Raw genomic sequence first — 14,872 nt, forward strand, 5'->3', positions numbered from 1 at the left:
GATGAGAGAGATTCATTGATTGGCTGTTTCCTGCATGCCCCACCCTGGGGATCAAGCCCGAAACCTGGGCATATGCCCTGACCGGGAATCGAACTGTGACCACCTGGTTCAGAGGTCGCCGCTCAACCACTGAGCCACGCTGGTCAGGCGTCATTGATATTTCTTTATCTCTCTCCCTTTCTCTTTCTCTGAAATCAATAAAAATATATTTTAAAAAAAGAATGGTCATTCTAGAGGTCTGGAGAGGAATATCAATACCATCTCTTGGTTTTTAGATTCTCAGCTTCACTAATTTCTTGCCAAACAGTAAGAATGAAAACAACAACCAAAAATCTAGATCAGTATATTTTGTAGCTTCCTCAATAAGGAGTATAATGTAGAAATTATTAATTTTTAAGTCCTTCACTCTGAAGTGTTTTTTTTTAAACTTTTAGTCAAAGAATGGAATTTAATGTTTGCTGTTTTTTTCAATTAGGAGGTGCTGATGATGCTGGATAATTATGTAAGAGATTTCAAAGCATTGATTGACTGGATTCAACTTCAGGAAAAACTAGAGAAGACCGATGCTCAGAGCAGGTAATGAGCTCTGGCCTTTATAATTGTAGCTGCCAGCGTTTTCTAAAGCAGTCATTGAAATTGACAATGAACTTGACCTCCGCATTTCTCATTCAGTTGAGTAACAAATATTTATTTGGTACCTACTAGTGCAAGCCCCGTTTATCCAGTGCAGAAATTTCACTGCTGGAGTTTGATATGTTCACTACTTTCATGAATTTGTAATCTAAGGGAAGGGTAAATTAGAACATATGACTATAAAAAACTAATCCAGCTCTTCAGAAAAGGACGGGATAGACTAGGAAGGAATTCATGGAGGTAGCAGAAGTGTTTAAAGGTATGATAGATTTTAACAGTGGTTGGCCTTTCACATGAAGGGGTAAGTTAAGACAGCCATGGAAGTGCAGAGCATGTATGAAGGGAAAGAAAGGTGGGGAAAGGTATAGTAGTTCTTAATGTAGTGGACAGTAAGGAAAATGGATGATGTTTAATTAGGGGAGTAACGAGAGACCAAAGCCACCTTACAAATGTTCATCTGGAATCGGCACACATCTGAATGCGATGTGCCAGCCTCTGGGACTGTAGTGGTGGAAAACACTCAGTCCCTGCCCTCGTGAAAGGTGCGGTGGGTGCATTCATCCACAGGAAAGACTGATGTCAAGTTCTTAGCAGTGTGCGAAGTGGCATCAAAAAGAAGCACAGTGTGGGCTGGGAGCATAAGAAAGGGCTCCCTCAGCCGGTTTCTTGAGTCCGGGAAGGCTTCCCCAAGGAGGCCTGTTTCAGTGAGGCAATCTCAGAGGACTTATCTTGGCAAAGAGCGGAGTCATTCCATGGGAGGTGATGGATCCTGATACCCAGGAGGTGGGAGCGTGCAGTGGAGTCAGGAATGTAGTGTTAGAGGGCTGGAGTGAGGAGAGCAAGGGGCGGCGGAGCAGAAGGTGAGCCTGGACAGGTGGGCTGGAGCCAGGTTATGTAGGGCACTGTAGACATGATAAAACTGTACACTTTATTTTGAGCCATAAAAGGTTTTTATTAAGTGAAACCTGATCCCTTTTGATCTGGGCCAAGTCATGCAGCTACAGTGATGCCTATTACCCAAAGAAAATAGGCCCAGGCTACCTCTTTCCTTGGATTTAACGTTGGTTCAGCCTCAGTAAGTGGAACCAGCCAGTAGAGAATGCCTCCTTTGGGGGAACCAAGAGAGTGAAGGGATCCCAAGAGACAGATCCAGAAGGTTTGATTCCACAGGAAACCAAATTCAGGGAAACCATGATTTGTTGATCCTTTTAAAATTTTTGTTTCTCACAGTAAAAATTTTGAGTGTGTGTGTGTGTGTGTCTGTGTTTGTGCACCTGCTTTACCCACAGGTCTGGGTGGGTGAGGCTGAGTTGTCTTTGTACCATGCAATTTTGCCCTTACTTCTTGTAACATATGATTAGATCTGGTGTGTGTAGGGTGCATTTCTTCACTGGGTTGAATCAGGGTAGGAGATGATAATGCTGACTTGGGTTTGGTGGCTGCATTGTCCTGTGAAGATAAGCAAAGGGAAGCGGGTTCAAGGAAAGTGGAGTAGATGTACAGAGAGAAGAGGGATGAAAGAAACCATGTGATCTTGGAGAGTTTAAAAGTGTTGCTTCAAAGCCTGTGTCTTCCACGTCTAATCCTCACGAGCCCTGATTCTAGTTCCCCCTTCCCTTGGATGTCCTTGACCTTGTACAGTTTATATACAACAAATCTTTCTTTTCTTTTTTTATTGAACTTCATTGAGTTTCTATAATGTAACCACCAATGCGTATGAAGAGCTAATTATATTTTTGTTTCTTGCTTGCAAACTCCAGGCAACCAGTGGTGGCTGTGTGGAGGATTGTATTGAGAGAGATTCTGAGGCCCAGTCCAACCTTCACAGCCATCTCATGGTTCAAACACACGCCTGGAGCGTCTCTTCTTACCTTAACCAGTTAACATCATTTCTTCTCTTTGCCTCTCAAGGCAGCTCTCAGATATGGAGAGCAACCTTAAGTTCCCTATAAATGGCATTATTCAGCTTATGTTTATCAAATCATGCATCAAAATTAATTTCACCTAGACTTGAGACTTAAATATAAAAGTTGAAATTGTACATATTTAGAGAAGAAAATATCAATATATATAAAAGGCTAATATGCAAGGCTAATATGCGGGAGTTCGACTGGGAGTTCTATCGCTCGCTATGATATACGCTGACCACCAGGGAGCGGTGCGGAATGAAAGAAGGCCCCAGCCGGCAGCCGGCAGCTGCTAGGGACCCTACCCATGCACAAATTTCATGCACTGGGCCTCTAGTCCTATATAATAAAAGGCTAATATGCAAATTGTCCCCTTAACTGGGAGTCTGACCAGGGGCAGGGCTGGCTGGCCAAACCACCTGTGGCCCCGGCCCTGGACAGCCCCGCCCCTGATCAGTCCCACCACCTGATCGGGGCGGGGCCAGCCCGGCAACCACCTGCGACCCCTCTCCCTGGCAGGCCGGCTGGATCCCACCTGTGCACAAAGTCATGTACCAGGCCTCTAGTAGATACATATTTACATATTTTTATTGTGGGTAAGGACTCTGTAAGACAAAGTAAGAAACCACAAAAGAAAATATTGATAGGCTTGATTTATTAGGAAAAAAATGTGATTGCACATAAAAAATTAAAAGAGAAATAGGTACATCATCTAACCCAAAGGATTTATAGCCATAATAGTAATAGTGGTAGGAAATGATTTCAAATCAATTAGAAAATGTTACAAATCCCAGTAGAAAAAAATGGGCAAAAGGTACCAACATGCAAATTTCAAAATAAAAACTTCAAATGCTTGTTAAAAAGTTCAGCGTAAGTAGTAATGATAATCATAAACAAAAATTTGAAAAACAAACACAAATAGCATTTTTTAAAACATTAAACAACCTTGACTGAAATTCCTGTAGGAAAAAGAAGTCATTACAAGACTGAAACTCTATCCCAGGACTCAGGAAACATTTTTTTGTGAAGTGCCAGATAGTACATATTGTAGACTTGCTGGCAGTGCTGTCTTTTTCACAGGCCAATGAGAGTTCTAATAGAAGAGATCAGCTGTTGGCAAGCTTCCAGGGAAATGGGCTCGCATCGTCTGGTGGACATATCATTTGTTACAACCTTTGTGAAAGGTGATTGGGCAGTTAATTATCAAATGCTTTAGACTTGATTTGGATAATCTTTTATCTAAATTTTCTTGTTTTCTAACAATTCGTGTTACATTGCGAAAAAAAAATCAAAATCACTAGTTGAATGGAGAGTAAGAGGCACAGGGATTCTGGGGAGTTAGGAGGCGACTGAAGGCATAGGGTGTAGAACGCTTTGCTGGAGGAAAACTTTTTAGTGGAGATTGTGCAGCTGATTGGTTGTGAGCCTGTGAGGAAGGAGGAGTTAGCTTTCTCAGCAAAGAGCAAAAAAGTGTTTATGCTTCCACTCACATGGGCGATCTCAGGTAGAGAAAGGAGACCTCATGTTTCCCTGGGTATTCCTTTAGCCTCCTCACTGCATTTCTGTCTGGATCCCAGGACTACACACTTACTCGTAGTTCTCCAGGACAGTAGACACACTAGCCTGAATCAGTACCATTGCAACACTTTTTTATAAAGAAGCAATTTTTCTTTTTTTTTAATCCTTGTCAGAAGATACTGGTATGTTTTTGTTAGAGAGAGAGTAACATCGATTTGAGAGGAAAACATTGATTGGTTGCCTCCACATGCGCCCTGACCAGAGATCTAACCCATAACCTTTCTGTGTATGAGATGACACTCCAACTAACCGAGCCACCCAACCAGAGCCACTGTACCACATTTTAAAATGTGTTTAGCTGGGTGTGTGGAGGCTTTCAAAACACAGATGTACTGTATATCTCATGTCTTTGTACCTCATGGCCTTTTTTACTTAAGTAGGGTTGTTTGCTATGCTAAAGTGGGTGGAAAATCCTGACTATGCATCATCTGTGATTGCTTACTGGTAATATAGTTACTTTATGGTCAACAGTGCTCCAGGAAGAAATTGTGACCTAATTATGTTTCCACCTACTGGTAACTTCCAGAAAGCACGAGGCTTCCTCTCTTTTCTCTGCTAACGTCATCTGTCTTGAATCGGCAGACCAACGTCGTTGGCGTGGGAGGTAAAGAAGATGTCTCCGGGACGTCATGTGCTTCCGAGCCCATCGACAGATAGAATGAGTGCAACGTCAAATGCCCGACGAAGCTTGAATTTTGGGTGAGATGAACTAAAAGAAAACTACTAAGGCTTTCATTGCTGTAAATTATTTTCTGTGGCTAACACCCTTAAAGTATTATAAAACAGATATTCTGTTACAAAAATACCCATGTATATGGTTGTGTATCTGTTCGAAATTGTTTGAATAAAATGTTTTTTGAAAACCCAGGACAGTACAGTTTAACTTTAGGAAATATAATATATTCAGAAATAATTAGGTGCACAAAATCTAAACCCATAAACATACTCCATGCTAAATGACTCATAACAAGAACTGACAGTTCTTTCAAAAAGATAGATCTACATAGTATCATTGTTATTGTCATATAAATTATATCTTTGTACATGATAATCTCACCAACACAGTTTTATAATCATTGTTTTATGAAGTTGTCTGTTAAATCAGTGACAGAAGAAAAAATACATCTACATGGTCTTTTGTATACCTGTGTAGTAACTTTCACTGATGTTCTTTATTTCATCATGTGGATTCAAGTTGGTGTGTAGCGTCCTCTCATTTCAGCCTGTAGGGGACTCCCTGTAGCATGACTTGTTGAACATGTCTGCTAGTGACAGTTTTTCTCAAGTTTTATCTGAGAATATCTTACTTTATCCTTTAGCTTTTGAAGGATAGTTTTGCAGTGCATATAATTCTTGGTTTAAAGTCTTCCCCCTCCCCCAGCACTTTGAATATGTCCTCTCACTGCCTTCTGGTTTCCATGGTTTCTGATAAGAAAGCAGGTGTTATTCTCATTGGAGATTCATTCATTCATTCATTTAATTGTTTTTTATTGATTTCAGAGAGAGAAAGAGAGCGGGAGAGAGAGAGAGAGAGAGAGAGAGAGAGAGAGAGAGAGAGAGAGAGAGAGAGAGAGAGATAGAAACATCAATGATGAGAGAGAATCATGGATCGGCTGCCTCCTGCATGCCCCCTACTGAGGATCAAGCCTGCAGCCTGGGCATGTGCCCTTGACTGGAGTTGAACCCAGGACCCTTTGGTCTTCAGGCCAACGCTCTATTCACTGAGCCAAACCGGCTAGGGCCAAATATAATTTATTTAATATTTAAACCTACTGAGTATATATTTAATATTTAACATTTATATTTATGTGATTTGTTAATGCAGCGGTTTTCTCCATAGGGCTTCGCCTGGCACAGTGGCTGCTGCCCGCGTGGCTTCTGCAGGTGTTAGTTGGGCTGACAAGGTAAAGGCTCATCATTCAGGGACTACTGCCTCTTCAGATGTAGCTCCTGCGCCGTCTTGCCCACCAGTGACAGTGCAGAAGACTTCCTGCAAAAATGGCGAGTGGCTTTCATTCATTTTTATGGAGTAGACAAGTGGACATCAATGGGAATATTTGTTTTATTTGAAATTGGAGCTAATAGCATTATATAGTTATCTTTCGCATCATTTATATCATATTAATCTGCCCTACTTACAGCTATGAAATATTCTTTAAAAATGTATGAAAGCATATGGAAATCATTCTAGTCTCAGGTTTGTCAATTCCTTTGTCAGTTCATTTATAATGTAGGTCCTTTATGACTCTTTTGACTTAAAGAAAAAAAATAGTCATTCCATTCTCTACGCAGTATATGCTTTTAAGTTACATGTCACTATTTCATTTAATTAGTATTTGAATATTATTTTGATATTAAAGTAATATTCTATGTTTATCTTTACTCACACATCTGTTTTCTTTTTTGTTGTTGTTGTTAATCCTCACCCGAGGATATTTTTCCATTGCTTTTAGAGAGAGTAGAAGGGATGGAGGGCGGGAGGGAGGCAGGGAGGGAGAGAGAGATAAAGAGAAAGAAACATCGATGTGAAAGAGACACATTGATTGGTTGCCTCCCACACGTACCCGACCAGGGCCAGGGATTGAGTCTGCAACCAAGATACGTGCCCTTGAATAGAACCGAACCAGGGACCCTTCAGCCCGTGGGCTGACACTCTATCCACTGAGCCAAACCAGCTAGGGCTATTTTCTTTAAAAAAAAAAAAAAAAAAAAAAAAGATTTTTATTGATTTTAGAGAGAGGAAGGGAGAGGAAGAGAGAGATAGAAACATCCATGGGAGAAACATTGATTGGCTGCCTACTGCATACCACCCACAGGGGGAGAGGGGGAGAAATAAAGTAAAAACTGACAAATGAGGGTGGAAATTTCAAACTATATACTCATACTGGAAGATTTTAACATAACAGTTCCAACAATGATAATACAAAGTAGAGAAAAATCAGTGAAGATATACACAGCCTGATTAATGAACTTGACATAATTGAAATGCCTAACAAATAATGCTTATTCTTTCCCATTCTTTTTTTTTTTTCTCTTTTCACTCTTTATTAACTTCGTAAATAAAATTTTGAGACGTTCTAGAGTAAAAGATCCCAGGTTTAACTCTTTTTTTTTTAAATATATTTTTTATTGACTAAGATATTACATATGTGTCCTTATCCCCACGTTACCCCCTACCCTCACACCCCTCCCCCCCGGTCATGCCCTCACCCCCCCCCCCCCCGTTGTCCGTGTCCATTGGTTAGGCCTATATGCTTGCATATAAGTCCTTTGGTTGATCTTTCCCCCTTACCCTCACCCTCCCCTACCTTCCCTCCGAGGCCCGACAGTCCAATCAATGCCTCTCCGTCTCTGGATCAGTCCTTGTTCATCAGTTTATGTTGTTCATTATATTCCACAAATGAGTGAGATCATGTGGTATTTATCCGCTCTCCAGTTCCATCCATGCTGTGTCAAATGGTAAGAGTTCCTTTTTCTTCTTCCTCTTCTTAAAGAATACCTTTCAGCATTTCATATAATGCTGGTTTGGTGGTAATGAACTCCTTTAGCTTTTTCTTATCTGTGAAGCTCTTTATCTGACCTTCAATTCTGAATGATAGCTTTGCTGGATAAAGTAATCTTGGTTGTAGGTTCTTGCTATTCATCACTTTGAATATTTCTTGCCACTCCCTTCTGGCCTGCATGGTTTCTGTTGAGTATGGGTATTCCCTTGTAGGTAACTGACTTTCTTTCTCTTGCTGCTTTTAAGATTCTCTCTTTGTCTTTTGCTCTTGGCATTTTAATTATGATGTGTCTTGGTGTGGTCCTCTTTGGGTTCCTTTTGTTTGGGGTTCTCTGCGCTTCCTGGACTTGTAAGTCTCTTTCTTTCACCAGGTAGGGGAAGTTTTCTGTCATTATTTCTTCAAATAGGTTTTCAATATCTTGCTCTCTCTCTTCTTCTGGTATCCCTATAATTCTGATGTTGTTACGCTTGAAGTTGTCCCAGAGGCTCCCTACACTATCTTCATATTTTTGGAATCTTTTTTCTTTTTTGGTTGGGTATTTTTTGTTTCTTTGTATTTCAAATCTTTGACTTGGTTCTTGGGATCCTCTTGTCTGCTGTTGGATCTCTGTATATTATTCTTTTTTTCAGTCAGTGTATGCTTAAATTCTAGTTGGTCCTTTTTCATATCCTCGAGGGTCTCACTAGCTTTCTTGAGGGTCTCACTAAATTTATCGGCGGTTTCCATAAAATTCTTGAAAAACCTTATAAACGTGGTTTTGAACTCTATATCCAGTAGTTTGCTTTCCTCCATTTCTGTCATTTGTGACCTGTTTCTTTGTCTCCGCATTTTTTATGCTTCCCTGTGTTGGTAGAGTGGCTTTCTGTGCTAGGTGTCCTATAGGGCCCAGTGGCTCAGCCTCCCCCATTACCTGAGGAGGACACTCTTGGTGCACCCCCTTGTGGGCTTTGTGCACAGTCTTGTTGTAGTTATGCCTTGATTGTTGTAGGTATCACTGGGAGGAATTGACCTCCAGGCCAATTGGCTGTGAGAATTGGCTGTGTCTGCAGTGGGAGAACTTCTGAGCTGGAGACACCCTTCTGGGGCAAGACTTGCTTCAGTGGGGCTTTGGTGCTCACTGAGTCTGCCCCCTGGGTGTGTCCCTTATGGAGCTGAGGAGTTGTAATCTGGATGGTCCCACTCTGACCACTGGGTACACTGGCTCTTGGAGGTTACCCAGCAGGAGCTATGAAGAGAACTGCAGATTCCCCTTCCTTTTTTGGAGTTTAGAGGTGCCCTGATGAGGCCCAGCTGTGAAGCAATGCAAGCTGCTGTGGGGCCTTGGGCCTTCTCTTGGAAGTTCTGGGTCTGTCTGGCCCAGCTGCAGTTTGTTTGGTAATTTTCAGGTTGCAAAGGGCCAGGGAATTCATATGCAAAAGCCTCTGCCGCAGCCTGGATGGGGCGGGGTCTCAGGGAATCAAAGGGCGGAGCAAGGAACTATGGTGGATTCTCAGCCCTGCCCTAAGGGGCCACGCGTCTCAGTGTCCTGATAATTTAATTGCTGCAAGCACCTCTGAGGAAAAGCTGCCCTCGAGTTCCGAGTTCTGCCCGCTGCCAGACAGTCCCGTATGAGTCCTGGGTCCCCAGAGACTTCCCGGAACCGGAGTTCAGAGCAGTCAGGAGCTTGTGACTCCCTCCCGATTCACAAAGACATCCGCGTCCTCAGGTACCAGCCCCCTTCCGCGCACTCTCGAGCCTCCGTACCTTTGCACTTTACTTCCGCAGCTCCTGACCATCAATGTGCTTTTCTCTTTCCTTCTAGTTGTAGAATTTCCACTCCGCCAGCCTTCCTGTAAGTTCTGGATGATGTCCGTTCTGTCCTTTTATTGTGTTTTGAAGTTGTTGTAGGAGGCAGCAATTTCGGTGTTTCCCTATGCCGCCATCTTAGTTTTTCCCCATTCTTTTTTTGATGCTTCACTCGAAACTTTTTATTGAGATGTCTTCTCTGTCCTATATGATGAATCCATATTTTCTTAAATCTATTAATAATGGTTATTTTTTTAAAGTCTGTGTCCGAAAAGTAAAATATCTAAACTACCTGCGTATTTGTTACTTTAAAAACATTTTTGTGGCATTTTCAGTTACTTGATTGTGTTTTACAACAAACCACCTACTATATAAATGTTTAATAACGTATATTAAAAATTATAGAGGTTCCTTCTAAAAATACTTTTCTTTTGGCAAGAAGATAAGAGTACCAACAGATCACCTTAATTCCGTCAGAGCTTGGTTTGAGGTTTTATTACAGTTGGTATGCTTTAGTTTTGTCTTTATTCTTTCTCGGGTAACAACTGAGAACCTGGGGTGTTTGCCAAGGCCCCTACATTCCTGTTTTCCAGCATTTGTTTCCTCAGCATTGCAGTTACTACAGATCTCTCAGCTCATTAGTATCGCAGCTGCTGTGTTCTCTGGGGTGCCTGGGAGTCTTGGCCTGCATATGCAAAGCTTAGCAGCTGTCAGACTTCTTAAGGGAAGACGGAATGCAGACTCTTTGGCTCACTTTCCTGCAGTGAGCCCCTCTGCAGTCCACGTTGCTTAGGCTCATTGAACTCCAGTGTCTGTCTCAGCCAGACAAGACTGCTGGTTTCTGTGGGGCTCACTTCCCCTGCACTGTGAATTCCTAATGTCTTCAGGGAAAATTTTGGGGTGGATGTGGATCTCATGTTGTTGTTCTTCCCATTTCTCAGGGAATATAGTTCCTCAAATCTCGCCTGTATTGCTTGATTTCCAGGGGCATTAAACAGTTCATTTAGATATTTTGTCTAGTTTTTATAGCCGTGTTTGGAGGAAAGAAGGTTAATTTTGATATAGGCTACTTTGCCATGGCTGTACAAGTTCCAAAAAATTTCAGATGATTGAACTTACTCTGTTCCTTTTGAACACAGTGGAATTAAGTTAGAAACCGGTACAGAAAGATAACCATACAATTCTCAAGTTTTTGGAATTTTAGAGTCTATTTCTGAATATTCCATGAGTCAGAAGAAATCAAAATGAAATTTAGAAAATGTAAATTGAATTAAAATGAACATTTAAAATCTTGTGGGATTAGGTAAAGCTATGCTTTGAGGAAAATTTCTAGCCTCAATTGCATGTGTTAGAAAAGAAGAAAACTTCAGTCACACTCTTTGGATTCTGGGAGTTGGGGAGGCAGCTTTCACTTAGCCGTTGGGACAAGAACACCAGACCCATTTGCCTGGACTTGCCAAGTATGTGACCTTGGGCAGGTGACTGAGCCTCTCTCAGGCTCAGTTTCCTTACTGATAGGAGGGGGTGATAGCACTCATAGGTGGTTGTGAAGATTAAAGTGTTACTGTATGTACAGCCCTGAGAAGAGGGCGAGCACACAGTGCACCCTGTGCTCTGATAAACGGTCATTCATACTTCCGGACCCTGCGGCTGGCCTCCAGTCATTCCTGACCCAAGTCTCAGTTTTGTTATTTGGAAATTAGGGATAATAAAGAAAATGTTTGTGGGGTAGGATTAATTCCCTACCACACAGTGCAGTTATAGGAATTAGAGACTCTGCGTGTGTGTACGTGTATATGTATGTGTGTATGCACACACGCGCGCGCACACACACACACAATACACCTTGCGTAACAGTGTCATATTTGTATATGACTTATATTAAGTGGGAATTAGCTTGGAATTATTTTTATTTTATAGGTTTTTAAAATTTTTTATTATCTACAGAAATATTTATTATTTTCTTCCCTTAATTGCACAGAACAGAAAGATGCTGAAGGATGGGAGACTGTTCAGAGAGGGAGGGCTGTTCGCTCACGATCAACAGCAGTGATGCCAAAAGTTTCAACACAAGCACTAAGGTCAAAGGATGACAGTGATAAAGAAAACATGCGTCTTTTACCGGAGGAAAGCATACAGAAAGGGGAAGTTGGAGATGGACCTTCTGACGCCACAGAAGCTCGGCCCAAAGACTCATTACAGTCTTGTGACCACCCTCTTGCTGAAAGAACCCAGGTAGTACACTCAGAAAACCCTTGTCGTGAATTTTTATAAGGGATGTGTGTATGCAGAATGTCTCATTTTTCTCCTTCATTTTTAACTTTTTATTGTGAAGAATTTCAAATCTGCAGACAAGTTGCAAGTATAGAACAATGAACCCTCCTGTGTCCTTTATGTAGATTCATAGGTTAATGCTTTGCCATATTTTTTCTACGCATATTTATGTCACACAAACATTGTATGCTAAACATCAGAATAATGTGCATATATCATAACCATTCACCTTCTACAGCATGTCCTTCCAAAGAAGAAACTTTTTTTAAAATACTTTTTTTTATTGATTTCAGAGAGGAAGGGAGAGGGAGAAAGAGATAGAAACATCAATGATGAAAGAGTCATCGATCGGCTGCCTCCTGCACGCCTCCCACTGGGGATTGAGCCCGCAACCCAGGCATGGGCCTCGGATCAGAATTAAACCCAGGACCCTTCAGTCCACAGGCTGATGCTCTGTCCACTGAGCAAAACTGGCTAGGGCCAAAGAAAAAACTTCTACATAACCACATTATAATTATAAAATTGAGGGAATTTGACATTTATATATTATTTACCTATTTTATAGTCAATATTCAAAAATTTCCAGCTGTCCCAATAATTTTTTTTTCTGTTCATCAGATTATTTATTCACTTGATTTTTAGATTCACTTGTTGATAGATGTGTATTTGTGGCTCATAATTTGTATCTTTACCTTTTTCTTCTTCTTAAAGGATTCCTTTCAGCATTTCATATAATACTGGTTTGGTGGTGATGAACTCCTTTAGCTTTTCCTTATCTGTGAAGCTCTTTATCTGACCTTCAATTATGAATGATAGCTCTGCTGGATAAAGTAATCTTGGTTGTAGGTTCTTGGTATTCATCACTTTGAATATTTCTTGCCACTCCCTTCTGGCCTGCATGGTTTCTGTTGAGAAATCAGCTGACAGTCGTATGGGTATTCCCTTGTAGGTAACTGACTGTCTTTCTCTTGCTGCTTTTAAGATTCTCTCTTTGTCTTTTGCTCTTGGCATTTTAATTATGATGTGTCTTGGTGTGGTCCTCTTTGGATTCCTTTTGTTTGGGGTTCTCTGCGCTTCCTGGAGTTGTAAGTCTATTTCTTTCACCAGGTAGGGGGAGTTTTCTGTCATGATTTCTTCAAATAGATTTTCAATATCTTGCTCTCTCTCATCTTCTGGCACCCCTATAATTCGGATGTTGGTACGCTTGAAGCTGTCCCAGAGGCTCCTTACACTATCTTTGTATTTTTGGATTCTTTTTTCATTTTGCTATTCCGGTTGGGTGTTTTTTGCTTCTTTGTATTTAAATCTTTGACTGGATTCTTATGATCCTCTAATGTGCTCTTGGAAATCTGCATAATATCCTTTATTTCAGTCAGAGTATGCTTAATTTCGAGTTGGTCCTTTTTCATAACCTCGAGGGTCTGATTAGATTTCTTGAGGATCTCACTACATTTATTGGCGGTCTCACCAGACTTTTTGAGGGTCTTACTGAATTTATCGGCGGTTTCTAGAAATTTCTTGAAAAACCTTAAAAGTGTGGTTTTGAACTCTATATCCAGTAGTTTGCTTTCCTCCATTTCTGTCATTTGTGTCCTGTTTCTTTGTCTCTGCATTTTTTATGCTTCCCTGTGTCGATAGAGTGGCTTTCTGTGCTAGGTGTCCTATAGGGCCCAGTGGCTCAGCCTCCCCAATTACCTGAGGTGGACACTCTTGGTGCACCCCCTTGTGGGCTTTGTGCACAGTCTTGTTGTAGTTAAGCCTTGATTGTTGTAGGTAACACTGGGAGGGATTGACCTCCAGGCCAATTGGCTGTGAGAATCAGCTGTGTCGACGGTGGGAGAACTTCTGTGCTGGAGACACCCCTCCGGGGCAAGACTTGCTTCAGTGGGGCTTTGGTGCTCACTGAGTCTGCCCCCTGAGTGTGTCCTTTATGGATCTGAGGAGCTACAATCTGGATGGTCCCACTCTGACCACTGGGCACACTGGCTCCTGGATCTCTAAGGAGGTGCTAATCTAGCCTCTGCCTAAGCCTACCCAGCAGGAGCTCAGATGTGAAGCAATGCAAGTTGCGTGGGGCCTTGGGCCAGCTGCAGGATTGCAAAAGGCCAGGCCTTTCATATGCAAAAGCCAGCACACAGCTTGGGCCGGGCAGGAGTCCCAGGGGATCAACAGGGCGGAGCAAGCAGCTATGTCCGCCCTCTGAGGCCCCAATTCTCAGTGTCCCGGCAATCGCTGCAAGCACCTCCGAGAGAAAGCTGCCCTCAAGTTCCGACCAATGCCAGACAGTCCAGCTTCTCCCGTATGAGTCTGGGTCCCCAGAGACTTGCCCGGAACTGGAGCTCAGAGCTTGAGACTCCCTACCGATTGAAAAAGATAACCGTGTCCTCAGCCGCCAGCCCTCTCCGCATGCGCCTCCGTACCTCTGTACTTTACTTCCGCACCACACCTCCTGAGTCTCGGTATGCTGTTCTCTTTCCTTCTAGTTGTAGAATTTCCACTCAGCCAGCCTTCCTGTGGTTCTGGATGATGTCCGTTCCGTCTTTTAGTTGTATTCTTGAAGTGGTTGTGCTAAGCAGCAATCTCCAGTGTTTACCTATTGCTATTGTGCATTTTAACTATAAAATATAACAATATAAGAATTTTGTTGGCTTTGTGTAATGAATAGACCTGATTTTGGGATTTTAGGAATAGTCCACACATAAAACTTTTGAATAATTAAACTGTTTTTAAAATATTTCAATATGATCTGAAACCGGTTTGGCTCAGTGGATAGAGCGTCGGCCTGCGGACTGAGGGGTCCCAGGTTCGATTCTGGTCAAGGGCATGTACCTGGGTTGTGGGCATATCCCCAGTGGGGGATGTGCAGGAGGCAGCTGATTGATGTTTCTCTCTCATCGATGTTTCTAACTCTCTATCTCTCTCCCTTCCTCTCTGCAAAAAATCAATAAAATATATTAAAAAAAATATTTCAATATGAAAGTTCACTGTTGATGGTGGACAAGCTAATCATAATATTTGTTTTCTCCACTGTCATTCTAAAAATGGAATTAACATATTTATGTATTTTTTCAACGTTACTTTATAGTCAGGCTTTCTTTTTGTCATATAAATTATATTGATTTTTTAATAAACAAGGTTGACTGTATTATAAACAACAGTAATGCTAATATAAATATTGCCAAGAAGATTATA

The 14,872-nt window shown here is 41.7% G+C and overlaps 1 protein-coding gene across 1 annotated transcript in view; it reads left to right on the plus strand.

The window, feature by feature from the left end:
- SCAPER (S-phase cyclin A associated protein in the ER) overlaps positions 1-14,872 on the plus strand; it is a 162,673-nt gene that overhangs the window by 17,554 nt on the left and 130,247 nt on the right. Inside the window, exons 6-9 of the mRNA XM_059678318.1 lie at positions 476-576; positions 4,701-4,817; positions 5,959-6,119; positions 11,388-11,641. Coding sequence (XP_059534301.1) covers positions 476-576; positions 4,701-4,817; positions 5,959-6,119; positions 11,388-11,641 — 633 coding nt within the window. The remainder of the gene's footprint in view (positions 1-475; positions 577-4,700; positions 4,818-5,958; positions 6,120-11,387; positions 11,642-14,872) is intronic.

This window comes from Myotis daubentonii, chromosome 21, assembly GCF_963259705.1.
Source record: "Myotis daubentonii chromosome 21, mMyoDau2.1, whole genome shotgun sequence".
NCBI lineage: Eukaryota > Metazoa > Chordata > Mammalia > Chiroptera > Vespertilionidae > Myotis > Myotis daubentonii.